Below are 27,898 nucleotides of genomic sequence, written 5' to 3'. Positions count from 1 at the left end.
CGTTTGGGTAGCCTCCAACCTTTTTGGCCTGAACATTGATTTCTCAAACTTCCAGTATTGCCCCCAAACACCCCCCCGCCTTCTCCATTTCCTATCTTACCTCATGCCACTAATCAACTTCCCAGCACTTTACTTCATTCCTCCCCCTCCAGGTCTGACCTATCACCTGGTGGTTCTTTCTCCTCTCCCCCCACCTTTTAATTCTACTCCTCACCATTTTTTTCTCCTCCAATCCTGCTGAATGGCTTGGGCCTAAAACATCAACTGTACTTTTTTACACAGATGCTGCCTGGCCTGCTGAGTTCTTCCAGCATTTTGTAAGGTTGGCTCCAGGCATTGGTACTTTCTTTATATAATGGTAGGGATGCTTTAACCCTAGATAAGTATCTAAGGACCTGCACTCCTCTGGTCAACCAATTGAAGATTTTGTTAACAGGAATCACATCAGATAACATTATCGAAATATTAGAATTTTGCTCACTTGTGCCTGATTCCTGTTCATCGTCTGCTGCATTTATAAAGAAAATCTTTGGAAACTCCACTTATTTGCCTCTTATCTGAAGATGACCATGCTTAAGCTCAAATCTATGCCGTGAAGGTTAATCTCAACAGTCTGTAGACAGACTACAAATGGCCATTTTAAGCCGAGATTGGGATAGGGTAAAGCCACCAAGCAAAAGCCCATATTCTCCCCAGTGCTGAATCTCCAGTGGGTCATGTTCATCACATTGGTCTTGCCTTCTGCTCTTGAGTAGCCTGACAGTTTTGTCCCTTAAAAAGTAGGTGGAAATTGTACTGTAAAAGGAGCTACCTCTGTCCTGCCTGAAACCTGATTCAGTTGTGAGATAAAAGGTAAAGTCAAATGCAACTGAGGACTAGGTGAAGATATCCTACTCGCCTTGCAGATTCAGACCAATAGGGGGAAAATGTGTGATTACCCAAGATTTTTACAGATCTCTTTAGAAGATCAATAAGTGTTCAAGGCTAATAGGTAAAGAACAGAACTATGGGAAGTACCTGGTACCCTAAAAAGAAGTTGCCACTTTTGAATTCTTTGATATTTCAACAATATTGAACTTGTAAATTAGTTCAAAATGTAGCACTCCTAAGTGCAGGTTTAAATTGGATAAAAGCAAAATTGTCATTGAAAAGGATAACTTGCAAACTTGAGAAATTCTGCAGATGTTGGACATCCAAAGCAACACACACAAAATGCTGGAGGAACTCAGTAGATCAGGCAGCATCTATGGAGGGAAATAAGCAGTCAACGTTTCGGGCCAAGGCCCTTCATCAGGATGGATTAAGGGTCTCAGCCTGAAATGTTGACTATTTATTCCCTGCCATAGATGCTGCCTGACCTGCTGAGAATAACTTGTAGCGTTGTGAATAAATTCACCTGTTTCAGTGATGAGACTCATGGGCCAAAATACCTTGTTTCATCACCATTTAGCTCTTGAGTGAAGGGACAGAAAATCAGATCTAGTTCCGACTGCCGGTTGCTGATCAGTGACTTGGACCGGAAGTAATAAGCAGGCCAAAGTAATGTTAGGTGAGAAAAAAAATAGATTCCTCTCTATTTATCTCCATGGCTTACTTGTATTTTCAAAAATCAGCATGTACTCTATGTGTGGAGTGACTGAGCTGAAAGAAGGAGCTACGGGCCACCAAGATCTGTGAAAGTGCACCTTGGCATAAGCAATAATTCCACATGAGGCAGAGAAGATAATGAGATGGAGAAGCTGAAGGACACTCTTCCTTTAAGTGGTCCAACAACTTGGAGCATTAATAATTAGAGCAGATATTGTATTTGTGTTGACTGGATTTTGGCAGGGATAGGTAAGACCCCTGATGTGTGCGTCCAGTTATTCTCAGAATCAGGTTTAATATTACTGACGTGTCATGAAATTTGTTGTTTTGCCCTGCAATGCAATTAAAAAGCTACAAAAATATATTTAAACGATTGAATAAGCAGTGCAAAAAGAGAGCAATAATAATGTGTAGTGTTCATGGGTTGTTCATTGTCTGTTCAGGGGAGGAAGCAGTTCCTAAAATATTGAGTGGGTGTCTTCAGGCTCCTGCATCTCCTCTCTGATAGTAGTAATAAGAAAAGAGCATGTCTTGGATGATGGGGTCCTTAACATTGGATGGTGCCTTTTTGAGGCATTTGAAGATATTCTCACTGCTGGGGATGCTAGTGCCTATAATTGAGCTGGCAGAGTTTGAAACTCTCTGCATCATTTTCTGATGCTCTGCAGATCTTGAAGATATTTACAGGATACTAACCATCATTTCTGTATATATCCATAATGAACCAAAACAAAAGAATCAGGGCACTAAAATACATGGTTCAGTGTAGATTCTGGGCCTTTTCTCACATCTTGTATAGGTTAATATGAATTGTTATAGCTTCCATTTAACATCTTTTTGAAGGGAATCCTTTATTGAAAGGATTTGCTATTACAAAATATTTTCAAGCATGTTTTTATTGTAAAGACTGAATTTACAAAGAAATTATTGCCATTAATGTGGAGCTGAATTATTGCAATTAATGTCAGATTCTCCAACATATTTTTGTCCTCATCCCCTGCCTTACCTCAAACTCACAGAGTGAATACTTGCTCCCTGCTCACTGGAAGTCCTTCTGCTTTTATGGACTTCACATAAAATGCACTATGAAGGAAAACATGGAGGGACCACACAGTAATTAGTACATGAAGATGATCAATCCTTGTCAAAAAGTAAGGGTGAATGCAGACTGCAGTTAAGTAATAGAACAATGGAACAAAGAATGCAGCTTGACTATGGATTGTCCATTTGCACCAGAGCCAATTCAAATTGAGAGCAGACGCGGGAGGGGATGGTTTCCAGTTCAACTTCAGTACAGCACCTGGTGCTCATCATTGGGTGCATTGTGCATTTTAATTCACATCAGAGCCCAGCCTTCAGAAACCTTATCCTTCCTGATGATTTAAACAGCCTGGATATCAAAGGCCCATGGAATTTCTCTTGAACTAAATCACAACAGTCAGAAATATAAAGGCCACAATCTATTTCATAGACTGAATCCAATCAAGTTACCATTTTTACTTGCATTCCTACACAGCTTCTTGCACTCAGTACAATTTTTTTTCTCAGAATCAAAATTAAATGTGATCACTGAAGCATTTTAAGTGATATGCTGAGTATTACTTACGTCTGATAGCTTTGAACTGAGGCCTGAGGAGCCTCTATAAAGCAACAGGGATCCATTACTAACACATGGATTTGGCGCTATACTTCGTTTCAATTTTGATGTGGAAGATTCTGTAGCCCCAATTAAGAAGTTTTGAGAGAAGTAGTGTTCATTATATAAATTCTTATTTATTGCGAAACAAAGAAAGAAGGAAGTTATAGGAAAATAAAAACAGACTTTGCTCGGTGGAAGGCTGTAAAGAATAAAAGAAGGGTGATGATTTGGCCAAGTATGGTTGTCAGAGTTTTATGGTTCAGGAATGCTGGTCTTGTGTTTTAGAAGTTTTATCAAAAAGAAAATGGAAAGAGAGGTAAGAACTTTGTAAGTTTGAGATCCTTGGGATTCAGTGTGTCAAGGGAGGACAGTATAGCAAAGGTAGGCTTGAATACAAGAAGCATATAACAAACTTGTGTCTATAGCTTGCTGATAGTGATGTCATCAGCTGGTCACAGGCCAATCAATGAAGAAAATTGCATATGAATTATATCCTAGCTATTTGTCAAAAGGGGATGATCTTTCAATCATGATAGATCGGATTGGGTCATTGTTTATACCAATAAGGTTGTTATACATACATCGGAGATCTCACTTTTCAGACAGTGCTTCAAGGGTTTTTAATCATTGCTGTGAGCTGCTCTTTGACTGTGCTACGATCATTAGTATTCACACAGCTGAGCTGCTTTCCTATACTTCATTCTCAAATCTATTGCATCTAAAGCTTTGCTTGGTTATCAGTGCGCCTCCATGCAATACACACACTCTGGTAAGTTGCTGATCAGTTGCAGAGCTTATAAGTAGTAACAAAATGAAGCTTGTTAGCTGTGATGAAGCCAGTGCTCTCAGAGACCCACTTTGTGTTTTTATGGAAGAAGACTACACTCCATAATAAAATGGAACTTTTTTTTTTGCAATTTTTCAATCTTTCTGCCTTTGTGCAGATTTCAACTAATTGTTTTTAGCACACTGGTGACTCCCCCAATCTTCAATATCTTAACTATAGAGTAAATACAGATTTAACTGTGGAAAATGCAACCCAGGAGATGAGTTGTCCTTGGAACACATTTTCTGGCCTCCAGATGAGTAGAAGTCATCATGCTGATAAAACCCTGACACGTCTAATGCTGATTGGAAAGAAGTATCTAAGTATCTATTTACTTGAAATTTTATTATTGATATTGTATCTCATGTTTTTGTGCCATGTTTTCCAGCACTTTACATCTGATAATCTCTTGATCCAGAATATCAAATTATTAGTTACATATGTAAATATTTTAGTCATAGAGTCATACAATAGTACATCATGAAAACAGGCCCTTCAGCCCCACTGGTCCATACTAACCACAGATTCCTTCCTTCTAGTCCCTGTTGCCCTCCTTTAGCCCAGAACTCTCCAAGACCCTCCCCTCCATGTAGCCTTCCAGATGCCTCTTAAATGATGCAGTTGTACCCACCTTGACCACTTTTTCTAGCAGTTCATTCCAGGTATTTACTACTCTCTCTGTACCTCCCAAGTCTCTTACATCTCTTCCCTCTTGTATTGTGCCCTCTAGTTTTGGACTTCCCAATCCAAGGAAAACTCTGTGACCATCTGCATACTCCTCGTGATTTTTATAGACTTCTACAAGATCATTCTTCATTCTCTTATGCCCCAAGGAACAGCAATCCAGTATACCCAACCTCTCCCTGGCACTCAGACCCACCAGTCCTGGAAGCATCCTCATAACTCTCTTTTGCACCCTCTCCAGCTTGACAATGGCTTTCCTATAAAGGTGACCAAAACTGCAACAGTACTCCAAGTGCAGCTTCAACAATGACTTATGCAACTAGAATATAATGTCCCTACTCCTAAACTCGATGTCTTAACTAATGATGGTCTGCATGCTAAACACCTTCTTCACCTTGACTTATGTAGCTACTTTCAGCAAACTCTGCACTTGAACTGTCAGATCCTTCTGGTCCAAAGCACTCATCAGCGCCCTACCACGTACAGTCCAGGTCCTACCCAGTTTGTTTATCCAAAATGCATTAACTCACACTTATCCGAATTGAAATCTATTCCTTAGCCCAGCTCCATGCTGACAGAGATCTCTTGTTATTCATTGTAGTCTGCTTCACTATCTGCAAAAGTCCCTCATTTAATATCATCACCTAACTTGCTAATCATGCCATGTGCATTCATATCAAATTATTTAACTCGTTTACATAAATAATGAATATCAGGGGTCCCAACACTAACCCTTGGGGCACCCCAGTTGGGCGGGGCAGGCGGGTCTCCAGTCGGAGAATTAACTTTCAACCATTACCCTTTGTGTATTTTGTTTGTAATCAATTAGAGCCTTTGAGAGATTTCAGTGAGTTTATTTTATTGGGATATCACAGAATAAAGAACATTTGGTTTTATATATTTATTGATTGATTGAGATACAGCATGGAATAGGCCCTTCCAGCCCCTTGAACCGCGCTGCCAAACAGCCGCCATTTAACTCTGGCCTAATCACAGGACTAATTAACCTACCAACTGGTAAATCATTGGACTGTGGGAGGAAACTGGATCACTGTCACATGGTCATGGGGAGAACATACAAACTCCTTACACACAGCGGTTGGAACTGAACCCCAGTTACCAGTATTGTAAAGTGTTGTGCTAACCGCTACACTACAATGCGCTCATTTGCAAGCAATGACTGCCTTCTTACCCATAGCAGAATTATCTGTAATACATGGAAATTTTTTTACCAAAGCAACTTGTAACCTTAATTTACTTTCACTTTCCTGAAAGTTATGTTGAAAAAAGAATTGGAATGCATTAAGAAGAAATCAATCACAGTGCACACAAAAAGATGTAGGTAGTTTATGAAGCCACAACGTCTACTCAAAATTTGTATTCTTCATTCAGTAATAGGATCAAAATTGAATAATGTGGTAAGTCAGACAAAATTTTTATAGATAAAATAGTGCTGAGATAGATTTTATTTAATCTCATCTTCTGGAGATCACATCTATTAAAACTTAAGGGACTATCCAGTTTCAATATTACTGATAGATCATTCTTGGAGAAAGCCAGTTCAACCATTACTTATTGAATATACAGTACTTAGTTTAGTTTATCAAGACTTTAGATGGTAGTCAATGGAAGCTATGTGTTCCACATTTTAAGTGGCTGCATCCTTCAGCAAATTCCACGTAAGGCATGGTAGAATTTCCTCACTGGCTGTAGTGAAGCAGTTTCTTTATTTGAACATAGTCAAAATATTTGATTTAAATTCAGTTACTACTTCTAAGCTGAGTTCTCCATGCCAATAATCAGTAACAGCTATACATTTTCTATGCTGCTGTTGTTGCTTTCCATTGCACTGAAACTACCTGCAGCACACATAACCTCCACAAACTGAACCTTGTTCTGGATTGTGCTTGGACCTGTAGTTAAAAATTTAAGGGCAAGGATTGATCATTCAACTGGGGTAAGAGCCCCCCCCCCCACCCCCCCAACCCAGGCTGAAAGCATATCAGGTGTGATGAGAGTTTGAAATTGTCATTAATCTTGTGTTTGTAGGGTGAATATATTATGATAATTTTTTTTTGCGAGCAGCCACAGGAAGGGGTGGTTTCTGGAAAAGGGTGTAAATGATCAGAGCCAAGTTCTTTGCCACACATTGTAGAAATATCCTGCATGTCATAAATTTACCAGTACTGGAATAACATCAATCTCTAAAGTTCTGGCTTCTGTTTCTCTACGTGGCTCAAATTTATTGCCAGACTGCTAGATGTGATTGGTAGGTGGCCTTGCGGAGAATGAGATGAACAAATTAAATTGCTGCCTTAAAATCCTAGAGGAGATGGAAGTTTTTGTAAGTGGGAAAGTGATGCATTTTGAACGGTAAGTGATGGTTCTGTTTCGCTCAGTTTCAGTCAGTTTTGCTTGTGAGTGATAGCGTTTCTGATGCCCAGGTTAACAATGGCTGTTTCCCTTCATTCTTTCATGGAAAATACCATGAGATGACTATCATTTGCTTAAAGAGGAAGAAGGTAAATCTAATGAGAGTTTATCCATCTGCTTTTGTGTACCTCTGTGTGGCTGATACACAGCGGTTATTGGCAGAGCTGTTGTTACAGGTAAATTTCAACGGCTCTATCATTGATACTCCAAACACAGGTTATTAGTTAGAAACTTTAGCTTTATTTGTACAATCCCATTTCTCAGATGTGGTGGTGGAATAGTAGTTTATTTTGTGCCTGAATTGTAAAATCTCCATAACTTGCAGGTTCTTGCACTCCCCATTACAAACATTGGTTGCTAATAATCCTTGCTTATTGCATCTTTACTTCTGTCAGGAGGTGGTTTCACCAGCGTCCTCCAAACTCTGTGCACCAGCCGACAGATTCTTTGTTTAATTTAGCATATCTCTGCCATGGAATCCATGAAGTGAAAGCTTGTCAATCAGGTCTTGTAAGAGTTTTGAAGCTAAGTCATCTGATGGATGACATATGTGAAGCTGGGGCAGGCGACCTACTTTCTGTAATCTGCAGTGCTTTCTTTTACATCTGATAATTAATAATTAGTAAAGTACCAGCACTGTGGTAAGTTGAAGCAGTTCTCTTTTACAAAGAGCATAAAATGATCCGTTTCAAGCTTGAATTCACAAAATGTAAGCAAAGGATGAGTGCTTGCTCAATCTTTTGATCCGTCTTATCAAAAAGGATTTGAATGCACTCAGAGCAGCTGACTTCAAATACAGGTTACAGACTTGCCCCATTAGGATGTGGAAATGAAGTCTGAGAAAGAAAGTTCGTATTAACATCGCTTAGTTTTCCTGATCTTAGTTTATCATGAAAATCATGCCATTGTTCCTGACAGAAATGATAATAGAAAGAGAATACAAATGATCTCCATCCCATTCAAATTCACGGGATAAAACACTTGGATGGAGCCATTTCAGTTTTTGCAAATTCCATTTGCCTTTGACTGCTTTGGCTCCTATGTGCTATGAAATATCGTTCTTTAGGGGCAATGTTCTCATAAAAATATATTAATATCCTCAAAAAGGGCATGTGCCAAGGTTTCCATGTGAATAGCTTCATTGCCAGGGAGAGCATGTGGAGAGCTTAGGCCTATAAAGAGCTTTTTCAAGAGCACAATATTTCCTTGTATTTATTCATGTCAGCATACGCTGCAGTTAGCAACAGGAGGGAAATGTGGTGAAAGGCCATCAAGTATTCGCCCATTTTACAGTAGCCTGCGGATACACAGGTCAATTTAGATAGGATTTGTGATTTTTGGAGGGACTGAGTTGCATCTAGAGGTGGGTGGGCAACTACTCCTTCTTTTAGCCTTCACAGCAGCCAGAATATTAAATGGCTCTAAGATGCTGGTGAAACCAAATCCTAATTCAAAAAAAATGTTCTCACATTTTGAATTGAGCATGTGGTGTATTAGCAGAAAATGTGCTAAGTGTTTTTATTTTTTGCTCGCTGTGCGTAATTGTTGGATTCAGCAGATCTGAAGGATTCCTCCTTTTTTTCTTTTCCACAGTTGTTTCATTCCTATCCTCCATCCATGGCTGGAATTTCTCCCATGATTCCACCTACAGGTCCTTTTGGTTCTCTGCAAGGAGCATTTCAGCCGAAGGTAACCCTGAAATCCCTTTGCCAATGTCTTTCCTTTGCACTCCTGCTCTTTTTCCAATGTAAGCATTACCAATCATTCAAGGCTTTTGAACTGGGAAATGTTGCTGGCTGAATCCTGGCAGGATGAACCATAATGGGATATTGTGAATCATTTCCATATGCTGACCAAATCTTCCAAATCATCTAACGGGGAAAAATATTTGGAAGCTCTTAATTTGGGCAAAGGAAAAAAATCTGCCACTTGGAGCAAAATTGTATTCTGCAAACTCTGCTGAACATGGGACTCCTTACATCTCACTTAAAAGAATTATTTGCATTCTGTCCTCATCGACATTCCTGCTCTCATTTGTATCTCAATTACTGTTAAACTAATGTTTGTTTCTCAGAGGTATTGATATTTGTGTGTCTGCTTGAAAAATGTATAAAATTGAAAGAACTTATGATTTGCTGTCATTGTAATTATAGAAATGTGTTTCCTTTCAAATTGTAATGAAAATTTGTAAGGAGTTGGTCTAGTAGCAGCTGGGATAGTAGCAGCTGGTGTGTGGTGGCAGTTGGGGAGGAGTCTAATGTGTAGGATAGAGGTGACAGTAGTGGTTGATGGTGAGGTGGGTTTGACAGATGTAGAGGACAATGGAGGATAGAGTGAGGATTGTGAATGGGGTGGAGGGCAGTAATGTTAAAAATGGAGGAGGTGATAGTGATGTTTGCTGGTGTCACCAGATGTGTGTGCATCAACAGCTGTAGGGCTGAGGGTGTTGGTGATGTTGATGGGAGGTGAACTATGGCAGCAGGTGTCGGGGGGTGGGGGGAGGTTATTATCCTTGAACATTCTCAGGATTCGGAAAAGATTGAGTAGTACGGTATACACTACTCAGCCTAGAGCCTGCAGAATGTACACTGAGATTTAAAAGCTGATGTTTTTTTGCAGATTTTGGACCAGTTATTGCAGTTATTTTCCTGCTTTGTGTGCATATGCTGGGTAATTACCACATACGTGTAACCAAATCTATTTGGACTACTATTCAGGTGTTGGCTTTTGAGGGAGATAGGGCTGGGGAATCTGGTGGACCCTGCAGATAGAATAACACAATGAAATGGTGAAACGTCCACCAGGTAAGGCAGCATCTGCAGAGACAGAAAAACTGAGCTAATTTTGCAGGTGGATGGTCGTGCATTTTAACTCGTCAGCCATGACACAAGCAGGGAAGTAGAGGATGTATTTCAGAGCCTGTGTATTTTCCAGTACATTCCACAATGAAGGGGTAATGGTTAGGTGTGTCTCATGTTTCATTCATGGCCTGATGGCATTTACAGAACTTGCTTTTTACAAAACACTTCCAGTAGTTAGTCAGTCTTTTTACCTGAATGAAACCGGTTGTAAAGAGGCCAGAACTGTAACTTATATCAATATGACCTAAAGAAAGAGAATTTATATTTTTAGTTTATATTTTATGAACTTCAAATTATATAAAGAATGTTTCATGTATTTTATTTATTTTGACAAGGGGATATGAAGTTATGCCTCTAATAATGCTACGTTTTAGTTAGCCCCCACAGTGAAGTACCTTTCCAGTTCCAAAGATTGTCCAGAGACAAGCAACTTTAGTGGTTACACTGTGGAATGCTTTCAGTAATGAATGCATGATGGGTGACCCACATTGATACAGAACCCTAGCTAAATGTAAAGTGATTGTACTAGCTAGGGATAAAAGAGATGCTCAAACGAAAAAATCTCTTAGTAATGTCACACCCTGTACTCAGCTCTCTAAAGGCTTCACATTTCTATTGCTGTTTTTAGTTATTTTTCTGAGCAATCTGTTTTTATTATCCTCATATTTATTATAACCTATCAGTATTTAAAAACCTCCCTCACACAACATTGACACCTGATTGCTTCTAGTCTCAATTTTTTTTAAAGATGTTTTGGAAAGTGTTAAAAGCTTGAGCAATAATGAGCCTCAGATTTATGCTATTATATGTAAAGATGGTTAACTGAGGAATTTATTACTTGATCTCATCCATTACAGCCTAATTCTGTAAGAGCATTACTGTGGTCATCCTTAACTAAACCGATAAATGCAATTAGAACAATTAAAATTTGGAACTGTTCTGTTAGAATAGTTCCAGGGTTTACCCTCTTGACTATTAATTTCATTTTATGGTGGATTTTATGTTTTACGTGCAGATATTACAGATCTATTCTAGCAATCTGGTCAGAAATAGTGCATTTCTTCTGAGCATCTTCTACTGTATCGTTAGGCATTCTAATGTTAAATGCAGTGAGGTTAAATATGCTGCTAACTACAGATGTAGGGTTCATCATCCTGATCTGGATTCTCATGCAGACTCTTGGTAAACAGTGGGAAATCTCAGTACATTCAACTGAAAGGAGAGTGAGTTTGTCAGAGTGTTATCCCACCTGTTTCTAATATTGGGATCTGTGTTTAAATATAGTGGTGTTTTAGAAAATCCTATCTGAAGAGAGGTTGAGCAGTTCCAAAAGTAGTGCTTTTGGCTATGGGCCTGCAACTATATCACACTAGTGTTATTGGTGAGCAGATACGAAGACAAAGGGTAGGTTCACATTTTGCCCAGGCCTGCAAGAAAATGAGGACAATGGGGCAATTGAGGAATTGCTCAGGTTCAATCATTTCTGCAAGTCAGGAAAGTCATGAGAGAAAATGGTGTCCCTATAATCTGACAGGAAAACTACAGGGTTAGAACTGGAAGATGTCCAAACACTTGGAGGAGTTTTTACTGAATGGGGTGCAACGCACGCTGCTGGCGGTTTAGGTAGTGTACATGGTTGGCACAGGCATGGCGGGCTGAAAGAGCTGTTCCTGTACTGTTCTATAATGGTATTCTTCATGCACGGATTCCCAGCTGGGGTCTATGGACCCCTCAGTTCATAGCATAGCAAAGGCCAGGAACCCCTGTCTTAGCGAATGAAATGGGAATTGTTAATTTTGTTAACATCGGTATTCCTTGCTTCAGTTAGTAAGTTTTCTAAAGTAGTGCACAGACGATGAATAATTGCTGTGATGTGTACGTAACAACCAAACTAGCAGAAGAATTGTATTCTTTCCGTACAGGTTCAAAGTGAATAAGAAGTACCAGGATTGGGTAGAACTAAGGCGCTCTTTCCTCCTTAGCAAGTGGTTGTTCCTTCTCTTCAAGTTACCAGTCTTGATTAAGCATTTCACCTGATCCACAGAACAGTCAGAAACGGTTTTCTGATCTTCCACTTTAATAGGCTTTTCTATTTTCTTTCACAGACCTCCAACCCCATCGATGTGGCAGGAAGACCTGGAGCTGTTCCCCATACCCTCCTGCAGAAAGACCCAAGGGTATTTGTTACATGATTCCTATAAAAACTTGTTTCTTCTTTCCACAATATTGTTATGCTGTTAAGATAGGTTTTAAATGTTTGGTTAAACCAGTAAGTTGTTTGTGGTGGGATGGCAAATGTTCCCTTTAAGTGTAAATTTTATCCATTTACTTCCAACCGGTGAAGTGGCCTGAGAGTTGTTAAAGTCAGTGCCATGATGGTAGCTGCTGACTGATTTCAGAACTGTTAAGGAATTTAAGATTCCTGACAAAATTAACAACACTAGAATAAAACTGGACAGTGAGAAGAAATAAAATCAGGAATACAACAAGCAAGAACATTTTCAAACAAGGGAAACTCTGCAGATGCTGGAAATCCAAGCCACACACACAAAATGCTGGAGGAACTCAGCAGGCCAGGCAGCATCTGTGGAAAAGAGCAAACAGTCAATGTTTCGTGTGAGACCCTTCATCAGGACTGGAAAAAGAAAGGATGAGGAGTCAACAACATTTGTTATGTTATGAAACGCTCAGTCCGAAGAAGGACAAGAAGCAAATTAAGTAAAAACTTCCGAGAGGGAATCAGATAAAAGGGAGAGACCTCGAAGAACCACAAAAAAAGGCCATAAGATATAGGAGCAGAATTAGGTCATTTGGCCAATCGAGTCTGCTCCACCATTTCATCATGGCTGATCCATTTCCCCCCCCCAGCCTCAATCTCCCACCTTTTCCCCATGTCCCTTCATGCCCTAACTAATCAGGAATAATCAAGAGCAAAGCAGTGGGACGAATTGGAAGGTTCTGTCCAGAAGCAGAGTGGTAAGAACAGCCTCTTTTCTCACTGTACAATCGCATAATTCCATTAGTATTGGAAAAGCAAGAAAGCAAATAGCTCTGAGCGCAAAGGGCATACAAGTAGGATTTACCAGCTCCTTTCGAAGAAATGGTGGTAACATGGGCACGATGGGCCACAAGGCCTCGTTTATTGTTGTACTTTCTGCTTATATAGAGGTGATCCTTAAATTGCTGGAGGTCCTCGTATTGCATTTCAATGGTACAACTCGGGCACTGGCCTGATTAGTATTCTGCTGTCACTCATGACCTTGTTTCATTCAAAATTTGCAAGCGACAGGGTTGAAGGGATGCCGGGGTAGTAGAGCTTGGGAGATGACTTACAAAACAAATGTTGGAATTTTGTGATGCTACATACAAATTACCACCTGAATAAGGTATGGGTTCTTTTCCCGATTGACTGCACTGTTTAATATTCTGCACTAATTAGCACTCATTATAGAATTTTTGCTCAGAAGGTGCAGAAGGACACATGTCATGGGATTTGAGAGTGTCACTCAATTAGAGAAGAAACTGGTCATCTGAGACTCGAGTAATGCTCTTGTTGCTGTACAGAGCACCCGTAAATTTCCAAGACGTGTACTTCTTGACAAGACAGTGCTTGATGCTGTCTGAAGACAAAAGACTTCTGCAGTACTAACATTTCATGTTGTGTGAATTAAGATGAGGTTGTGAAATGTAATGATTCAGAATACATTTAAATCAGGGCACTCAGCAGCTGTGATACCAGTATCAATCTACCCATGGGTGACAATGCTGAGCTTTTAGAAATCCCTTTGCAGTGTTGGGACATATGGGATTTGATTTCTTACTCTTCTAAAGCAGTGTGTAAAAGGTCAGACTGGCATTACCCCCAGTTTGTTTCCAAATATACAGCTGCAGAAGTTTTTATATAGGCAAATGGAAGAAAATGAGATTGGAGGGAGACTTGAGTTAAGTGGAAGAGGTGCAGATGATGATGTGCATTGTTGACAGAACATTTATAAGGGTTTTGTTCATTCAGTTAAAATGATTTTATTTTGATTATGCAAAAGCTGTGTATCATAGGCTGTCTTTATTTTGGCATCTTACTTAAACTTGAGCGTATTGAAAGAGTTCAGTAGTTCAATTTATAAAATATACATCCTGAAACTCCTGGTCTTTGCAGACATCTGAAAAAAACAGAAGAGTGTCCCAAAGAATGAGCGACAGTAAAAGTCGTTAGAAGCCCTAAGCCCCCTCCCACTCCTGCTCCCATGTACAAACAGCAGCAAAGCAATGACCCTCCTCCACCAACTTCATCAAAAAAAGGCATCTGCACCCTCCACCCACCAAGCAATTGCAAAGCCCGCAAGAAAGACCATGATCTACAGTACAATAAAATCTAATCGTTCATCTTCATTAAGTTCCATCTATCAGTTTCCTTGAACTCACTGATCTACAGTAATCTTCAGTCCAGCTTGGTTTTAAAATTCTCATCCTTCTTTTTAGATCTTACTTTGGCCACAGTCCTTGTGTATCTCAGTAGCTTCCTCCGCCCTCTCAATCTTTCTCCACCTTCCTCCAGATCTGGTCCTGTGTACATCTCTCACCACTGACAGGCAGATCTTCAGCAACCTAACACCAGAGTTCTAGGATTCCCTGAAGATCAGTTTCAATTTATGGTTTGGAGTCGTATTTAATATGATAACTCTCCTATGAAATACTGTAGGGCATATACACTGCATTAGACATCCTATATAAAGGCAAATGATTTTTTTTTTGTTTTCAAAACACTCTGGTTGTTGATCTCTTGTTAGGCAGTTAATATGATGAGAAGGCTTTTGTGTTTTTGGAAGCAACTTGATCTGAAGCCCTCTACAATGGCTGATAAAGAGCAGAGGAAATCCTGGAAACTTTTAAGTGTAGTTTCCAATTCTGGACAGAAGTCATGTTGTGTGTAAAATTCACACTTAACAATCTGTGCTTTTGAAGTTTGATCCAACACAGATGAAAAGAATTAGGCTAGGTTACACTGAATGGTGTTCTGTTTACAAGGCCCATGTGTGTAGAGAAGGTTGGTTATGCCCGTTAAGTTATATGCTGGAATGTATAGTAAAGAGTTCCTTTCATGGTATCAAACTGTGTGCAATTCATCATCCTATAATATATAAAACCACCTAATGATTCACACAGTGCTTTAATTTGGTAAGGGTGCTTACTCATAAGATACAAAAAGAAATAGGCCCTTCAGCCTATCGGGTCTGCTCCTACATTCAATCATGGCTGATTTTTTTAAAAAAACATTCTCCTTTCTCAATTCCCTTATTAGATTTGACAGAAATACACAAAATTGTGTAGATAGGATAAATGCAAGCAGATTTTATCCACTGAGGTTGGATGAGGCTCAAACCGAGGATGAAAGGGGAATTATTTAACGGGACCCTGAGGGGGAACTTCTTCCCTCAGACAGTGGCAAGAGTGTGGAATGAGCAGCCAATGGATACGGGTTCAATTGCACCATTTAAGAGAAGTTTAGATAAGTACCTGGTTGTGAGGGCTTTGAAGTTTGTGGCCCAGGTATAGATAGGACAAGGCAGAATAACAGTTCGGCAAGACGAGATGGTCCAAATGGCCTATTTCTGTGCCCTATGACTCTATGACTCACACCTTTTTTCCGTAACTATTAACCCTCTTATCAATCATGAACCTATCAATCTCTGCCTTAAATACGCCAATACTTTGAACTCCGCAGCCCGCTGTGGCAATAAACGAGCTGAAAAATACCACCTAATCTCAAATTTAAAGGGACACCTGTTTATTCTGAGGCTCTATCCTTGGATACTAGACACTCCTCCTGATGAAAGCACCCTCCCCATGTCCACTCTACCCCAGCCTTTCAGTATCCAACTATCGTCCACAGGAAAAGGGAGTCATTTTCCGCCATATATCCTTGTAATTCCGTATTCCTTCGTCGTTCCTTACTTTGAATTATACATAGATCAGAATCGATTGTGAAACATTTGTTTTAATTTGTTTCACTAATTTGAGTGAAGAAGCAGAAATAGAAGAACATCAGAAAGTGCAAACACGAATAGTTCCCTGTCACCGCAGAAACACTGACTACACGATATTTCTGGGGGAGGTGGAGGTGTTAAAGGTTATTCCAGCTCGTGAATTCAGCTAAATTGGAAACCTGAGCCACCTCATTCCAAGTTGTTTTTCTTTGTTACACAATTTGCAAGATCAGGATGCCTTGCTGGTTCAACAGGAAAGAGAGGAAGGGTGAAAAAGTCACAGAGAATTCAGGAAGGTTGAACTTTGCCTGAAAGCATCTGTTCATGACTTGTCACTGGCAAACCCAGCCCTCCCCCCTTTAGTAAAATTCAAGGCATGCAAATAGATTAAGAAAACTAAAACTGAAGGTGTTGAGTTGAAGGGAGAGTGGGATCCAATTTCTGCCTTTTAAAATGTAAACCTCTTCTTTCCTCTTCCTCACATTTGTTATCTCTTGCCCTTGTAATAGCTCTGTAAAGCAGTATTGTTGGTTTAACGTTGATTATTTTGTTTTAGTTTATAAAGGGAGGTTATTCAGTCTGGGTAAAGGCAAATGTAGGATAGTGTCAAGGAAAACAATCCTCATACCAAACTAAAGTGATAGTTTGGGAGAGAATTACTAGAATCAAAAATATAAATGAAAATACACCATGACCAGTTAAATTGATTACCTTGTCTGGTAAGCTAAGAGTGGTCAAATAGTCATTCTCAACTTGAGATCAGATCAACTGGTACCATTAAGTTAGGTTGTGATCCTGGAAAGAAAGTGCTGGGAGAATTAACAGTAGATGCTAAAGTGAATATTCATGCAAATTAAAAATAATCTGGTTTAGCAAAACTGAGCAACACACCCAAAATGTTGGAGAAACTTAACAAGTCAAGCTGCATCTAAGTAGAGGAATGATATCTCTTCCCAGGTGCTGCCTGACTAGCTGAGCTCGTCCAGCGTTTTGTGTGTGTTGCTCTAGATTTCCACCATAAGCAAAGCTGAGTTTAATTTTGAGCAGGACCTATTGCCAACCTAAAATCATAAAATAAAATGAGTTACAGACTCAATTTTTTCTGTTCGATCAGATTCTAGTAGAGATCACATTTTAGAATTGTTTTGGGCATTCAGAAGGGACCCAGTTCAATGGAGATCTGCCTTAAGAGTTCTCCGTACCTAAAATTATTAATGAAGAACAGAAGGTCAGACAATTGTATAAAAAGATGATGATTATATTTTCTAATAATGTTTCATCTAAAAGTAAAATGTTAACATTTTAAATTACTGACTAATGAAGTAATAAAAATTGCAATTATTGTTATGCTTTGACTGACAAGCGTGTAACTGAGCTGCCACTCTTTATTTGCAGTTGACAGATCCATTCAGACCAATGCTGAGGGTAAGAATCTTTCGTCTGAAATTATAATCTCTCCATTTGTCCCTTCTGTTAGTGAAAGATAAGTGAATGATTGAGAAATTATGGCTGGAAATTAGATTGCAAAGCCCTTTTTATTTCAGAATTATGTGCTTGAAAACAGAGTGAAGTGTGACCACGTGAGTATTCTCAGGCCATTTTGTGACAGTCTAGAAATTCACCGGTCACTTTGCCCGTGGAGTCACTTGCTCTGTCTTACAAGATTTCTGCTAGTATTGCACAGCAGATTGAATCGCATCCTGAAACAAAAGACACTTGTTAGGGAGGGCCATGCATCGATGTGGTTTCACAGCAGAGCGGTAAAATACTGATGGTGATTTGCATTGCAAGGAAATTTGAATCACATGTTTTAGTATTTAAAAAAAAACAAGAGTGAGTGTTGCTCAGTGCATTGAAAAGGGTGGTGGAGATGTGGTTGAAGGAATTGAAGGTTGGATCAGAACATTGCTGAACAAAGTGTGTGGGGTCTATGGAATGTTAAAGTGGCAACACGTTGAAATAGGAAGGCCAATTGGAAGCTGAGTGGGTCCATTAGGACAAAGGTGTTTTTTTTAACGTAGTCAAATGAGTTGCCCACTTCATTTTTTAAAAAAATGTTAATGACCTTGAAGATCTAGAAATTTGGAATCTAGAATTTTGTTGAGTTTTGTTACTGGAATGTAGAATGGGTAGATTGCACTGGGCAATAGTAGCAACCTGTGTCAGCAGCTTTTACGATGGGGTTTGAAACACAATGATTTATGGAGGGGAATCGAAGGCGTCTGTGTGAGTGGACCTCTTTACTGGAGGCGTGAGCCAAGGTTCACACTGTCACGAGGTTGTTGTAAAGAAAGTTGAACTATAATTTTAAATTTGTTTCCTTCTGCAGAAGCCTGGCAAGTGGTGTGCCATGCATGTTCACATAGCGTGGCAGATATACCATCATCAGCAGAAAGTCAAGGTCAGTATTCACTCAGGATTTCATGGTTGTAAGTTCCCTTATGAGTGCTGCCTTAATTGCCCTGTTTCCACCATGCACCCCTTTCAAGAGGGAGTTGCAGGGGCTGTCCTGATTGCAAGGAGTGGATGTTTTAACCTGCAGCCTATAGAGCTGTCTTACTTCTAATGGCTTTACTGCAACTGTGTCATTGTCCATCTCCCTACTTTATGTATCTTTTTTTTCCTGTTGTAATTTGCTTTCCCAGCTGTTTCAGAGCTTTCTACCAATGGTGTATAGTGATTTGCAGAATTGTACTAAAAGGCCATTATAGTGGTCCATTATGTTTGGGAGGTTCCAAACACACTGTGAGTGTAATGTTCAATCAGGTTCGCAGGTCTGGCAAGTGATACAGAAAGCACCCTGTGAGAAAAGGTATACTAATTATTTATTTACAAACTGTAAAAATTTGACCAAATCTTCATGTTCCCCAAGCTACTGACACTACAATGCTGAATACTCAACAGACATATGCACATTGAACAAACACACTTAGTTAAAAGTGTGTGCAGATCAATCCTTCCCAATGGTCATGTCTGAAAGGAAGAAAAGAGCAAGCCCCTTTCACGTGCTATTTTATATACACAGGATATTTGCAACTGGACACTAGGCAGTTATCCAACGAAAAAAGCTGCTGCAGCTTTTAAATGACCAATCACAATGGAAGCTACTTTCGACAATCAGAATAAGGCACAGTGAGATACTTTAGCCTCTTAAATGTTCTTTACCTCCACACTCCCTGCTGCACTTGATCAAATCTTTCACCACTTTAATTCCCGCTGCTAAACATCACAGGACTTCCAGTCTGGGCTGATGTCACTTCTGCTTGGTAGCTCGGGGAACTGTACAGAATTAGTTTGGATCATGGTGATACTGTCTATTGTGGCCGTGAATTCCTGGAAGGAACTCATCATGACACCGGATTAATTTTTCACTGCAATTCTAGAATCATTAATATGGGAAATCACACCCAGTTGGAGTTGGGCATATTGCTGTAAAGTTCAGATACACTGTAGTTTAGAGTAAAGGGTTTATTCTGGACATCTGGTAATTTGGAGTGAACAAATAGAGTTTAAAGTGGTAAAAACTTGATCCCACAATAATAATGGTGTAACTAACCCTAACTCCAGTGCTTGCTTACATATATTTAACCGTGCTGATGATTTACAACTGCTGGCAATTAGTATCTATGTATTCAACTTTGTCTGACCTGGACACATTGCACCAAGAGGCCCAGTGGTGGAAAACCTATCTCTACAGGTTCCAGCCAAAGAAAATGATAAAATGGTAAAAAGAAAACATCACAACAAAAATTATCCTGTGCCCAGTTTCATTTTAATGCTATGCAGTTAGAACCTCATCCCAATCAGGAGCTATACTGTTTCGTCCACATCCCGTTTGTTTTAAGTTATGGAAGATACTGTTAGAGAGTAGTATAAGCTGATGGTCCAGAGATATGTAGGCGGTATGATAGCGTAGTGGTTAGCATAAAGCTATTGAGGTGCCAGTGACCTGGGTTCAATTCTTCCGCTCTCTGTAAGGAGTTTGGATATTCTCCCCGTGACTGGGTGCGCTGTGAATGTATCCGAGAGGTGCAGGATCATTGGGCAGAAGCCTTCTGTTACCATGCTGTGTCTCGTAACAAAACAGTGAGTTCAACTCTAAGATGTTTCTGTACTTTAGGGAAGGAACTTCGTTAGCTTGACTTGGTCTGGCCTCTGATTTCAGACCCAGAGCTATGCCTCCATGCACCCATCCACAGTAATGGAGCCTCTCCTTGGACTCCTGACAACTCAAAGTGTTCTCTTAGTAAACAAATCAAATGCAGTTTACGGCAGGGTTCCATTTCTGTGAACTGTTTGTAACCCGAACTGCAAGTATAAACCAAGATCCCATGTGGCAGATGACGACTGCAGCTGTAAAATCCATTTTGCCACCCTGCCAGCCGCTTGTTTGTATGTGCAGACAGTGCATAGCGCACGTGTTTGACAGCTTGGAGGACCTGCATATAGAGTTAACCAGAATTAACGTAAAATTGCCCTTATTGCCAAATATTAGATGACTTCAGCAGCCTTGAATTAAGATTAAGTGAGAAACATGAGTCAGTGCTGAGTAAATTGTGTTGTTTTTCAGTATTCTTTCAAAGATTGTGTGCTGGAATTGTGCCAGCCCATCCTCCCACTGGCACTGACAGGACAGATAGGAAAGACTTTTGAAAGGAAGGTTGAACGAGGGGAAAGGTAACAGGCTGTTTTGTGTGTGCTTTTTTTCTTGCAGCAACAGATACAGTCAGATCCGCACAAACTTGACTTCGGCCTGAAGCCCGAGTTCCTGAGCAGACCCCCTGGGCCCAACATGTTTGGAGCTATCCATCACCCACATGAGCTGGCTCGGCCCGCAACCCTTTTCTCCACTGCTGGTAAGGAAGAGATGTTAGCTGTGTAATTCTCTTCTCGGGGTTCACAAACTGCCAGTGCCTGCTCTGTCTGTGTGGTCATCCCTGTGACACCAATGGTCCTGTTATCTGTATAATTACCACTAGATGGCACCATTGGCATTCAACAAGGAGTGCATTCCTCTGCATTCGTCAGTCTGATCCTGTGCAGAGAAAAGTCCTTGTAAGGAAAATTATACTACTAATTCCATGTATATTTATAACTATTTTGTTCCATTTAAAGCTATTCAATGTTCTTAATGCCTGATCTGTAAAGAATGCTTTATATTTATAGACAGCATCACGGCCAGCTATCTTTTGAAGTGAAATCACCCCTGCTTGAATTTCTATAGCAACTTGCACACACAAAGCAATCACAAGGAATCTACTTAAAGGGCTAAATTTGGGCAGAAAGGAGAGATAACTTCCTTTGTTGTTCCACCAGCAGTATGTATATAAGAAAGTACTTGGAAGGTGTTTGAATAAAGACAAGTTTTTCTCTTGAACAATTGACAAGACAGGTACACGAGTAACATTTTAAAGCACACAGCTACATGGGATAGGAAAGATTTAGAAAGATATATGAGTCTATGATCCTTTGAATTATGGCTTTTCTTTTCCTATAGCTCGACATCGCCTTCCCTGGAGTTTTCTGGTACTTCTGTATCTTTTTGATAAAGCACGTTAAAGATTATAAACTCCTCTGCTTATCCTTTGGGAAAGGCTATCAAAGCCCCAATATTTTGGAGGAAAATTCATGAAGCTGAGTGTTTATCCCTTCCCTTTCTCTTGGTCTCTGTCTGTCTGTTCCCCCCTCTTTCTCCACTGATGCATCTTTTCCCTGATTGTCTCCTGAACCTATCTCTGCTTCCCTGTCTTACCGGAGCCTTCGTTTCCCTATCTGCTGCCTGTTGGCCGTTTCTCATTCTCTTCAATAAAAGCCTTTATGTTTAAATGGATAACACAGGCAAGCTGATGAATTTTGAAAAATTGTTTCACAAGGGAAGGTGGGATACTCCACTAACCTGGATGTAGATACAGCAATTTGGAATGTAAGTGGAATGTTGGCCCTCATAGCAACAGGGATAAAGTTTTAAAGTACAGAAGTCTTGAGATAACAGCATGAACATTGGTGAGACAGCTCATAGAGTACAGTGTAGTTTTGGCCTCTATTTAAAGGTGGATATGCTTGTACTTACTCCGGCTGGTGATGTAGTGACATCAGCACCGGACTTCGAGGCAAACTGTCTCGAGTTCGAATCCGGCCGGCTTCTTGCACGCTTTCCGTCTATGCTGGGTTGAGCATCAAGCTAGCAACTCGGCCTTGTAAAAAACAGTCAGATGCTAAAGAAACGGCAAAGATGCTGCCAAGGCGCGAAAAGGAACAACAATGCTTGCACTAGGGGCAGGTCAGTGAAGCTTCATTGTAACATCTTGTGAGATAAGGTTGAGGAGGTTGAGCCTGATTTTGCCAAAGATTTTAAATGTATTTTTTTGGATGAATACTCAAACAAGGAAATTTAGATCCAAGGAAATCATTTTCTAACATGGGGTCAACCATTTAAGATGAAGATGAGAAGAAATTTCAGGGAGAATTGTGAATTGTTGAAGGCCATTATAAACAAGGCTGAGAAGGAATGATTCTTAAATAAGTCGATAGTTATAGAGAATAAAGAAGTGGAGCTGAAACCACAGTCAGATTGACTTTGATCTAATACACTAGTGGAGCAGGCTTGAAGAGGCCATAAGGCCTGCACCTACTTTGATCTCTTATGTTCTCATGGATCAATCCTGCAGTTAAACTCACAGCTTGATATTAGATAAATACAGATGTGCTTAGAGGTAACTATAATGCCACAAGCATGCTCACACACTCACACTGAGTCTCCATTACATCTTCAAGTGGTGACTGTTTATGCTGTGCTTTATTTTGTGAGGCAGTTCTTGCAGGCCGGGTGCAGACTGATGCAGTTTGAATGGGTCACGTGCAAAGTGCTTCCCTGGAGGAACCCAGCAGAAAACTAACCATGCTCTTTGTTTGTAGGCACCACACATCCAACTGGAAATCCCTTTGGACCTTCGCCTCATCACAACAGCTTCCTGAGTCCGGCTGCTCACTTAGGTAATCATGGCACGGCCAATCTGTGGGGAACTCTCGGGTAGCCAGCTCACTGTCTGAAGCAATTCCCAGCAAGGAATGCCTGCTTTGCCAAAGTGTACATTGGACTGAAAGTCCACATTTGGTGCAGATAGTTCTGTGGGTCTTGCTGACTGTGTAGTGTAAAATAATAATACTCTGTTTAAAAGTGTACAGTTCCATGTAAATCTCGTGTCTCATTTAAATTGTTCATCAGTGGATAGAAACCTGATAAGTTGTATGAATTGCCTTAGACAGTTACAGATAGAAAATTACATTTAAAAATAATGTATCTTCATGCATGTTGGCCCTCCTATGACTGCTCAAAAATATTTTACATCCATTCAGTCAGAGAGTCACAGAATGAACCTTGCTAGATAAACTGTCCGTGTGATTTACCCATGTTTACATTCAGAAATGGTGTTTGTGGCAAGGTGGGAGCAAAGAGTTGATCATCTGTGCTGATGGCCTGCAGTGGCATAGAGTGTCAGACGATGGCGCTGTTGAAACCAAGCTGGGGTTACCGCCTTGGCAATTTCAACAAACATTTCCACAGGTCCAAGGAGTGAGGCATCTGGAGGCTTTCTTATGGTGTGAAGAATGCTTCCTTTTAAAGTTAGAAACAAGTCCTTGGAAATTTTTGGAAAACCTCAGCTGGCTGCCCAGTGTAATTTGTTCTTTTTCGTGATTTTACAGAATGCAGACATTGCTAACCAGGCCAGCATTTTTTTTGCGCATCACTAACTACCCTGAGAAGGTGGCAGTGAGTTGAAACCCTGAGGCCTCTGTGGTCTTATCTGGAGAAGATATTCCAGTAGCAATGTTAGGTTGTGAGGTACAGAATATTTAGTTGTATTGATGACAAGAAACAGCTATGTTTGTCCAAGGCAAGATGGTGGTATTCCCATGCTCCTTGTCCATCTTGTTAGTCGAGGCTGGGGAGTAGCCTGGATGCGAAATGCAATGCATTTAGGTTGTGGTATGCACCACAGCAGACGAGTGAATATTTAAGATTGTAGGTGGAGTGTCGATCAAGTTGGTTGTGATAGCGGCTGGGGAACCGGTGCAGAAAACACAGCTGGGTGTAGTTATCAACTCTTGACAGTCTGCCACGCTGTTATTGTACCAAATGACTCAGTCCCACCAGTTGGCCTCCCTACCACACATCAATACTGTCAGCAGTTAATTAGAAAGGGAACAGAGTCTTTTACATGTATCCCTTCATTACTAGGATCTGCCAGCCCCCATCTCTTTATACTGGCTATCTCCTCTCTGTATTCTGTCCAGATGCTGGGTTTCAAGCCAAAAATTTGACTGTCTCTTTACCTGCACCAATGCTGCCTCCTGGCCTTCTGAATTCCTGCAGCTTATAATATGGCTCCAGATGCCAGCATCTTGTAATATCTTGTGACTCTTTATCTAGTGACTGGATGAGATGTGGTTGTGTCGGAACACACTATCCCCCACTCCAATACTACTATAAAGTGGTAATGCGAAGCATGTTGAAAAATGCTGTTTTCTGAACGTTATCTTGATATTTTGTTTGATTTGCTCCTTGAAGTAGTCAAGAGTTATTCTTCATGTCCTGCAAGCTTCCCTTGGAGCAGGGAAATGTGATTGGTTAAATGAAGACTCTCACACAGTTGCAAATCCCTTGGTTTAGAATCTGACCTAGGAAGTTCATCTGATTATCTCTATGGCAACAAGAAAATCGGTATTGATGGGAACCTGGGGTGAGAGACTCCATGCATGCTCCAGCATGTGATGAAATCCTGTCAGCAATGGTAAATGAGATTGTTCAGTACTGAACTGCTCGTTCTCTTCTGAAGCAACGCTTGGTTCTGTATGGGGTAAAGGCTGTGATTATATGGAACTGAGTGGTCCATGCCCAGATCATCAGTCAGCAGATCACTGGAGTGTAATTGTCACTTGATAGGACTGCTGGAGGCCTGGGCCATCGACGGCTGAGCTCTGCCGTTGATGAGGATATTCATGGACCCTCTTCCTCCCATTCACTCGCTGATCATCCTTTGGAGATGTGGATAAACCCTCAGAGCCCTGGTTGAATGTGGTCTGAGTAGGGGGAATTGTTTTTAATGATCACCAGAATTCTGTGGCATCACAGTATGCAACTGAAGAGTACACAAAATAGCCATTTCTGACAAGGGAAAGTCTAACCAACAAATTCAGTGGCATTGGCATCACTGGGTACCTAAACTCCTACATAATAAAGGTTAAAGCTGACTAGAAGGTCAACTGAACCAGCCAGTTAACTTTCAAATGAGATCAGAGGCTAGGTTTCCTATTGGTAGTGACTCACCCTGTGACGTCCAAAGCCCTTTCCTCTACCTGTAATGTATGCCCAGAACATAATGGAATACACCCCACAACTCACAAGCCTGACATCTGAACCACCAAGAATGGTGACAGCTTCACGGGAACACCCGATTTGCAGATTCCCCTCTGGGCCACACACCATCCTGACTGTATTGCCTTTCCTTCCACTGGAATCCTGGAATTCCCCTCACAACAGCAATGTGCAAAGACCTCAACCAGAGGGACTGCAACAGCTGAAGAAGGTGGCTCACGATTACGATCTCTAGGGCAATTATGGCCATACTGTACTCCTTACCCTTGTCAATGATGCCAAAGTCCCATCAAGCAGACACTCAAAACTCTCGCTTCATCATTAAAGTGTGCAGTTAACCCAGATGCAGTGGGAGTAGATGGACCATCAAAGAGTCCTGGAGATTACACGGTTCAGCTTAGTGAAGCTACAACTGAGAACTCAATCGGTCCCTCTGCCATCACATTTCTGAACAGTTAGTGAACCCATGAACACCAACTCACCATTTTTGTGCTCTTTTTGCACTTTTTTTTAATATACATTTCTGATTCCTAAGTTGCAAAGCTCTATGGAATAGGCAGAGTGAGTTCGAACCACAATCAGGTTTATTGTCACTGACATATGTAGTGAAATCTGTTGCTTTGAGGCAGCAGTAAAGTGCAAGACATAAAACAATTACTGTAAATTACCAATAAGATACCATTCGCCCTCCCCTAGACTGCATTCAACCAGGGCTCTGAGGGTTTATCCACATCTCCCAAGGATGATCAGCGAGTGAATGGGAGGAAGAGGGTCCATGAATATCCTCATCAACGGCAGAGCTCAGCCGTCGATGGCCCAGGCCTCCAGCAGTCCTATCAAGTGACAATTACACTCCAGTGATCTGCTGACTGATGATCTGGGCATGGACCACTCAGTTCCATATAATCACAGCATTTACCCCATACAGAACCAAGCTGACTTCAGGGCTGGCGAAAGATCAGGGGCTGGAGTGACTTATCTGGATGTCACAGCAGCATTTGTTGTGAGCATGGCACCAAGCAGTCCCAATGAAACTGAAGCCAGTGGGTGCTAAAGACGAAGCTCTGCCTTGTAAAATATTTGTGGTTGTTCGAGGTCAATCATCTCGACCCCAGGGGCTTTTCAGGGCAAGATGCAACAAAGTGAGCAATTAGGGATGGGCAATAAATGCTGCTGTTGCTGGTGACACCCAAACCTGTTTGAAAAGGTTCTGGTTTCAGCTGTCTTCAGCTACTCCAGGAACGACTATTGCTCCATCACAAGATCATTTGTGGAGATGATTGCTGCAAATGCAACTTGTTTTATTGTATCAAGAGACTCTTATTGCACAGTGTCTCTGCCTCTGCACAGAAGATCTGTGCGATGTTCAGACCTGGGTTGAAAGTTTGTGCCACAGTAGCGGGAGGAAGTGATGGCCCCCTGATGAGAGAGAATTGCTTCACTTCCTTTAGATCTTTAGATGTTCAACACTATCATGACCGTAAATTGGTGTGGTTGTGGTGTGGTTGTCATTGGGCAGGAACTGCATTAAATCTCTCTCTCTCTCTCTCTCTCTCTCTCTCACACACACACACACACACACACACACACACCCCCCCCACCCTTCTTCAACCTCATTAACGTCATGATCTTGTCAGTAGAGCTGGGAAGCCTGAGGCAAATGAGCCAACTTATGGTAGCCTAAAACCTCTACAGGGTAAAAGTCAGGACAGTGAGGACATGCACTGAATGTGTGTAGATAAGTGTAGTCATTGCTCGACACCATTCAGTAAAAGCAGCATCCCTGATCAGCGCTGAAACCATCCATACCAAACAACAACCAAAGAAGAGCGTGGCCTCGTGCGTGCCATCTGCAAGATTCTGCATCAGCAGCTCTCACACAGTGGTCTCTGCCCCGAGGAAGCACAAAGCCATCAGAGCATCTTCACCTTTGAGCCTCGTACCATTCTAATACTTGGGCTTCCATTGCTGCTCCCTTGTCATCATTGTCATCATATTTATCATACAGCCTGCAAGAGTGCAAGATTCAGCAAGGTGACTTTCTGCATATTTCTTGTGGGCAATTAGGGATGAGCATTAAATGCTGGACTAGCTGGTGGCACCCATATAACCATATAACAATTACAGCATGGAAACAGGCCATCTCGGCCCTTCTAGTTCGTCCCGAATGCTTACTCTCGCCTAGTCCCACTGACCCGCAATCAGCCCATAACCTTCCATTCCTTTCCTGTCCATATACCTATCCAATTTTACTTTAAATGTCAATACCGAACCTGCCTCTACCACTTCTACTGGAAGCTCATTCCACACAGCTACCACTCTCTGAGTAAAGGAATTCCCCCTCATGTTACCCTTAAACTTTTGCCCCCTAACTCTCAACTCATGTCCTCTTGTTTGAATCTCCCCTACTCTCAATGGAAAAAGCCTATCCACGTCAACTCTATCTAACCCAATCTATTTGAAAAGAGCACACGAGTTTCTTGAATAATTTGACTATGCCAGTACTGC

The 27,898-nt window shown here is 40.9% G+C and overlaps 1 protein-coding gene across 10 annotated transcripts in view; it reads left to right on the top strand.

Moving 5' to 3' along the window:
* The window catches only part of auts2a (activator of transcription and developmental regulator AUTS2 a), a 1,137,604-nt gene that overhangs the window by 1,086,739 nt on the left and 22,967 nt on the right, over positions 1–27,898 (top strand). For all 10 annotated transcript variants that reach the window (XM_059973178.1, XM_059973180.1, XM_059973182.1 and 7 more), the window contains 6 exons: positions 8,763–8,858; positions 12,136–12,207; positions 17,410–17,439; positions 18,344–18,415; positions 20,729–20,870; positions 22,930–23,007. In XM_059973178.1, the coding sequence (XP_059829161.1) occupies positions 8,763–8,858; positions 12,136–12,207; positions 17,410–17,439; positions 18,344–18,415; positions 20,729–20,870; positions 22,930–23,007 (490 nt within the window). The remainder of the gene's footprint in view (positions 1–8,762; positions 8,859–12,135; positions 12,208–17,409; positions 17,440–18,343; positions 18,416–20,728; positions 20,871–22,929; positions 23,008–27,898) is intronic.

The sequence above is a fragment of the Hypanus sabinus genome, chromosome 6 (genome assembly GCF_030144855.1).
Source record: "Hypanus sabinus isolate sHypSab1 chromosome 6, sHypSab1.hap1, whole genome shotgun sequence".
Lineage (NCBI taxonomy): Eukaryota > Metazoa > Chordata > Chondrichthyes > Myliobatiformes > Dasyatidae > Hypanus > Hypanus sabinus.
Note: the sequence above shows the minus strand (reverse complement) of the source record. Positions and strands in the feature narration are given on the sequence as shown.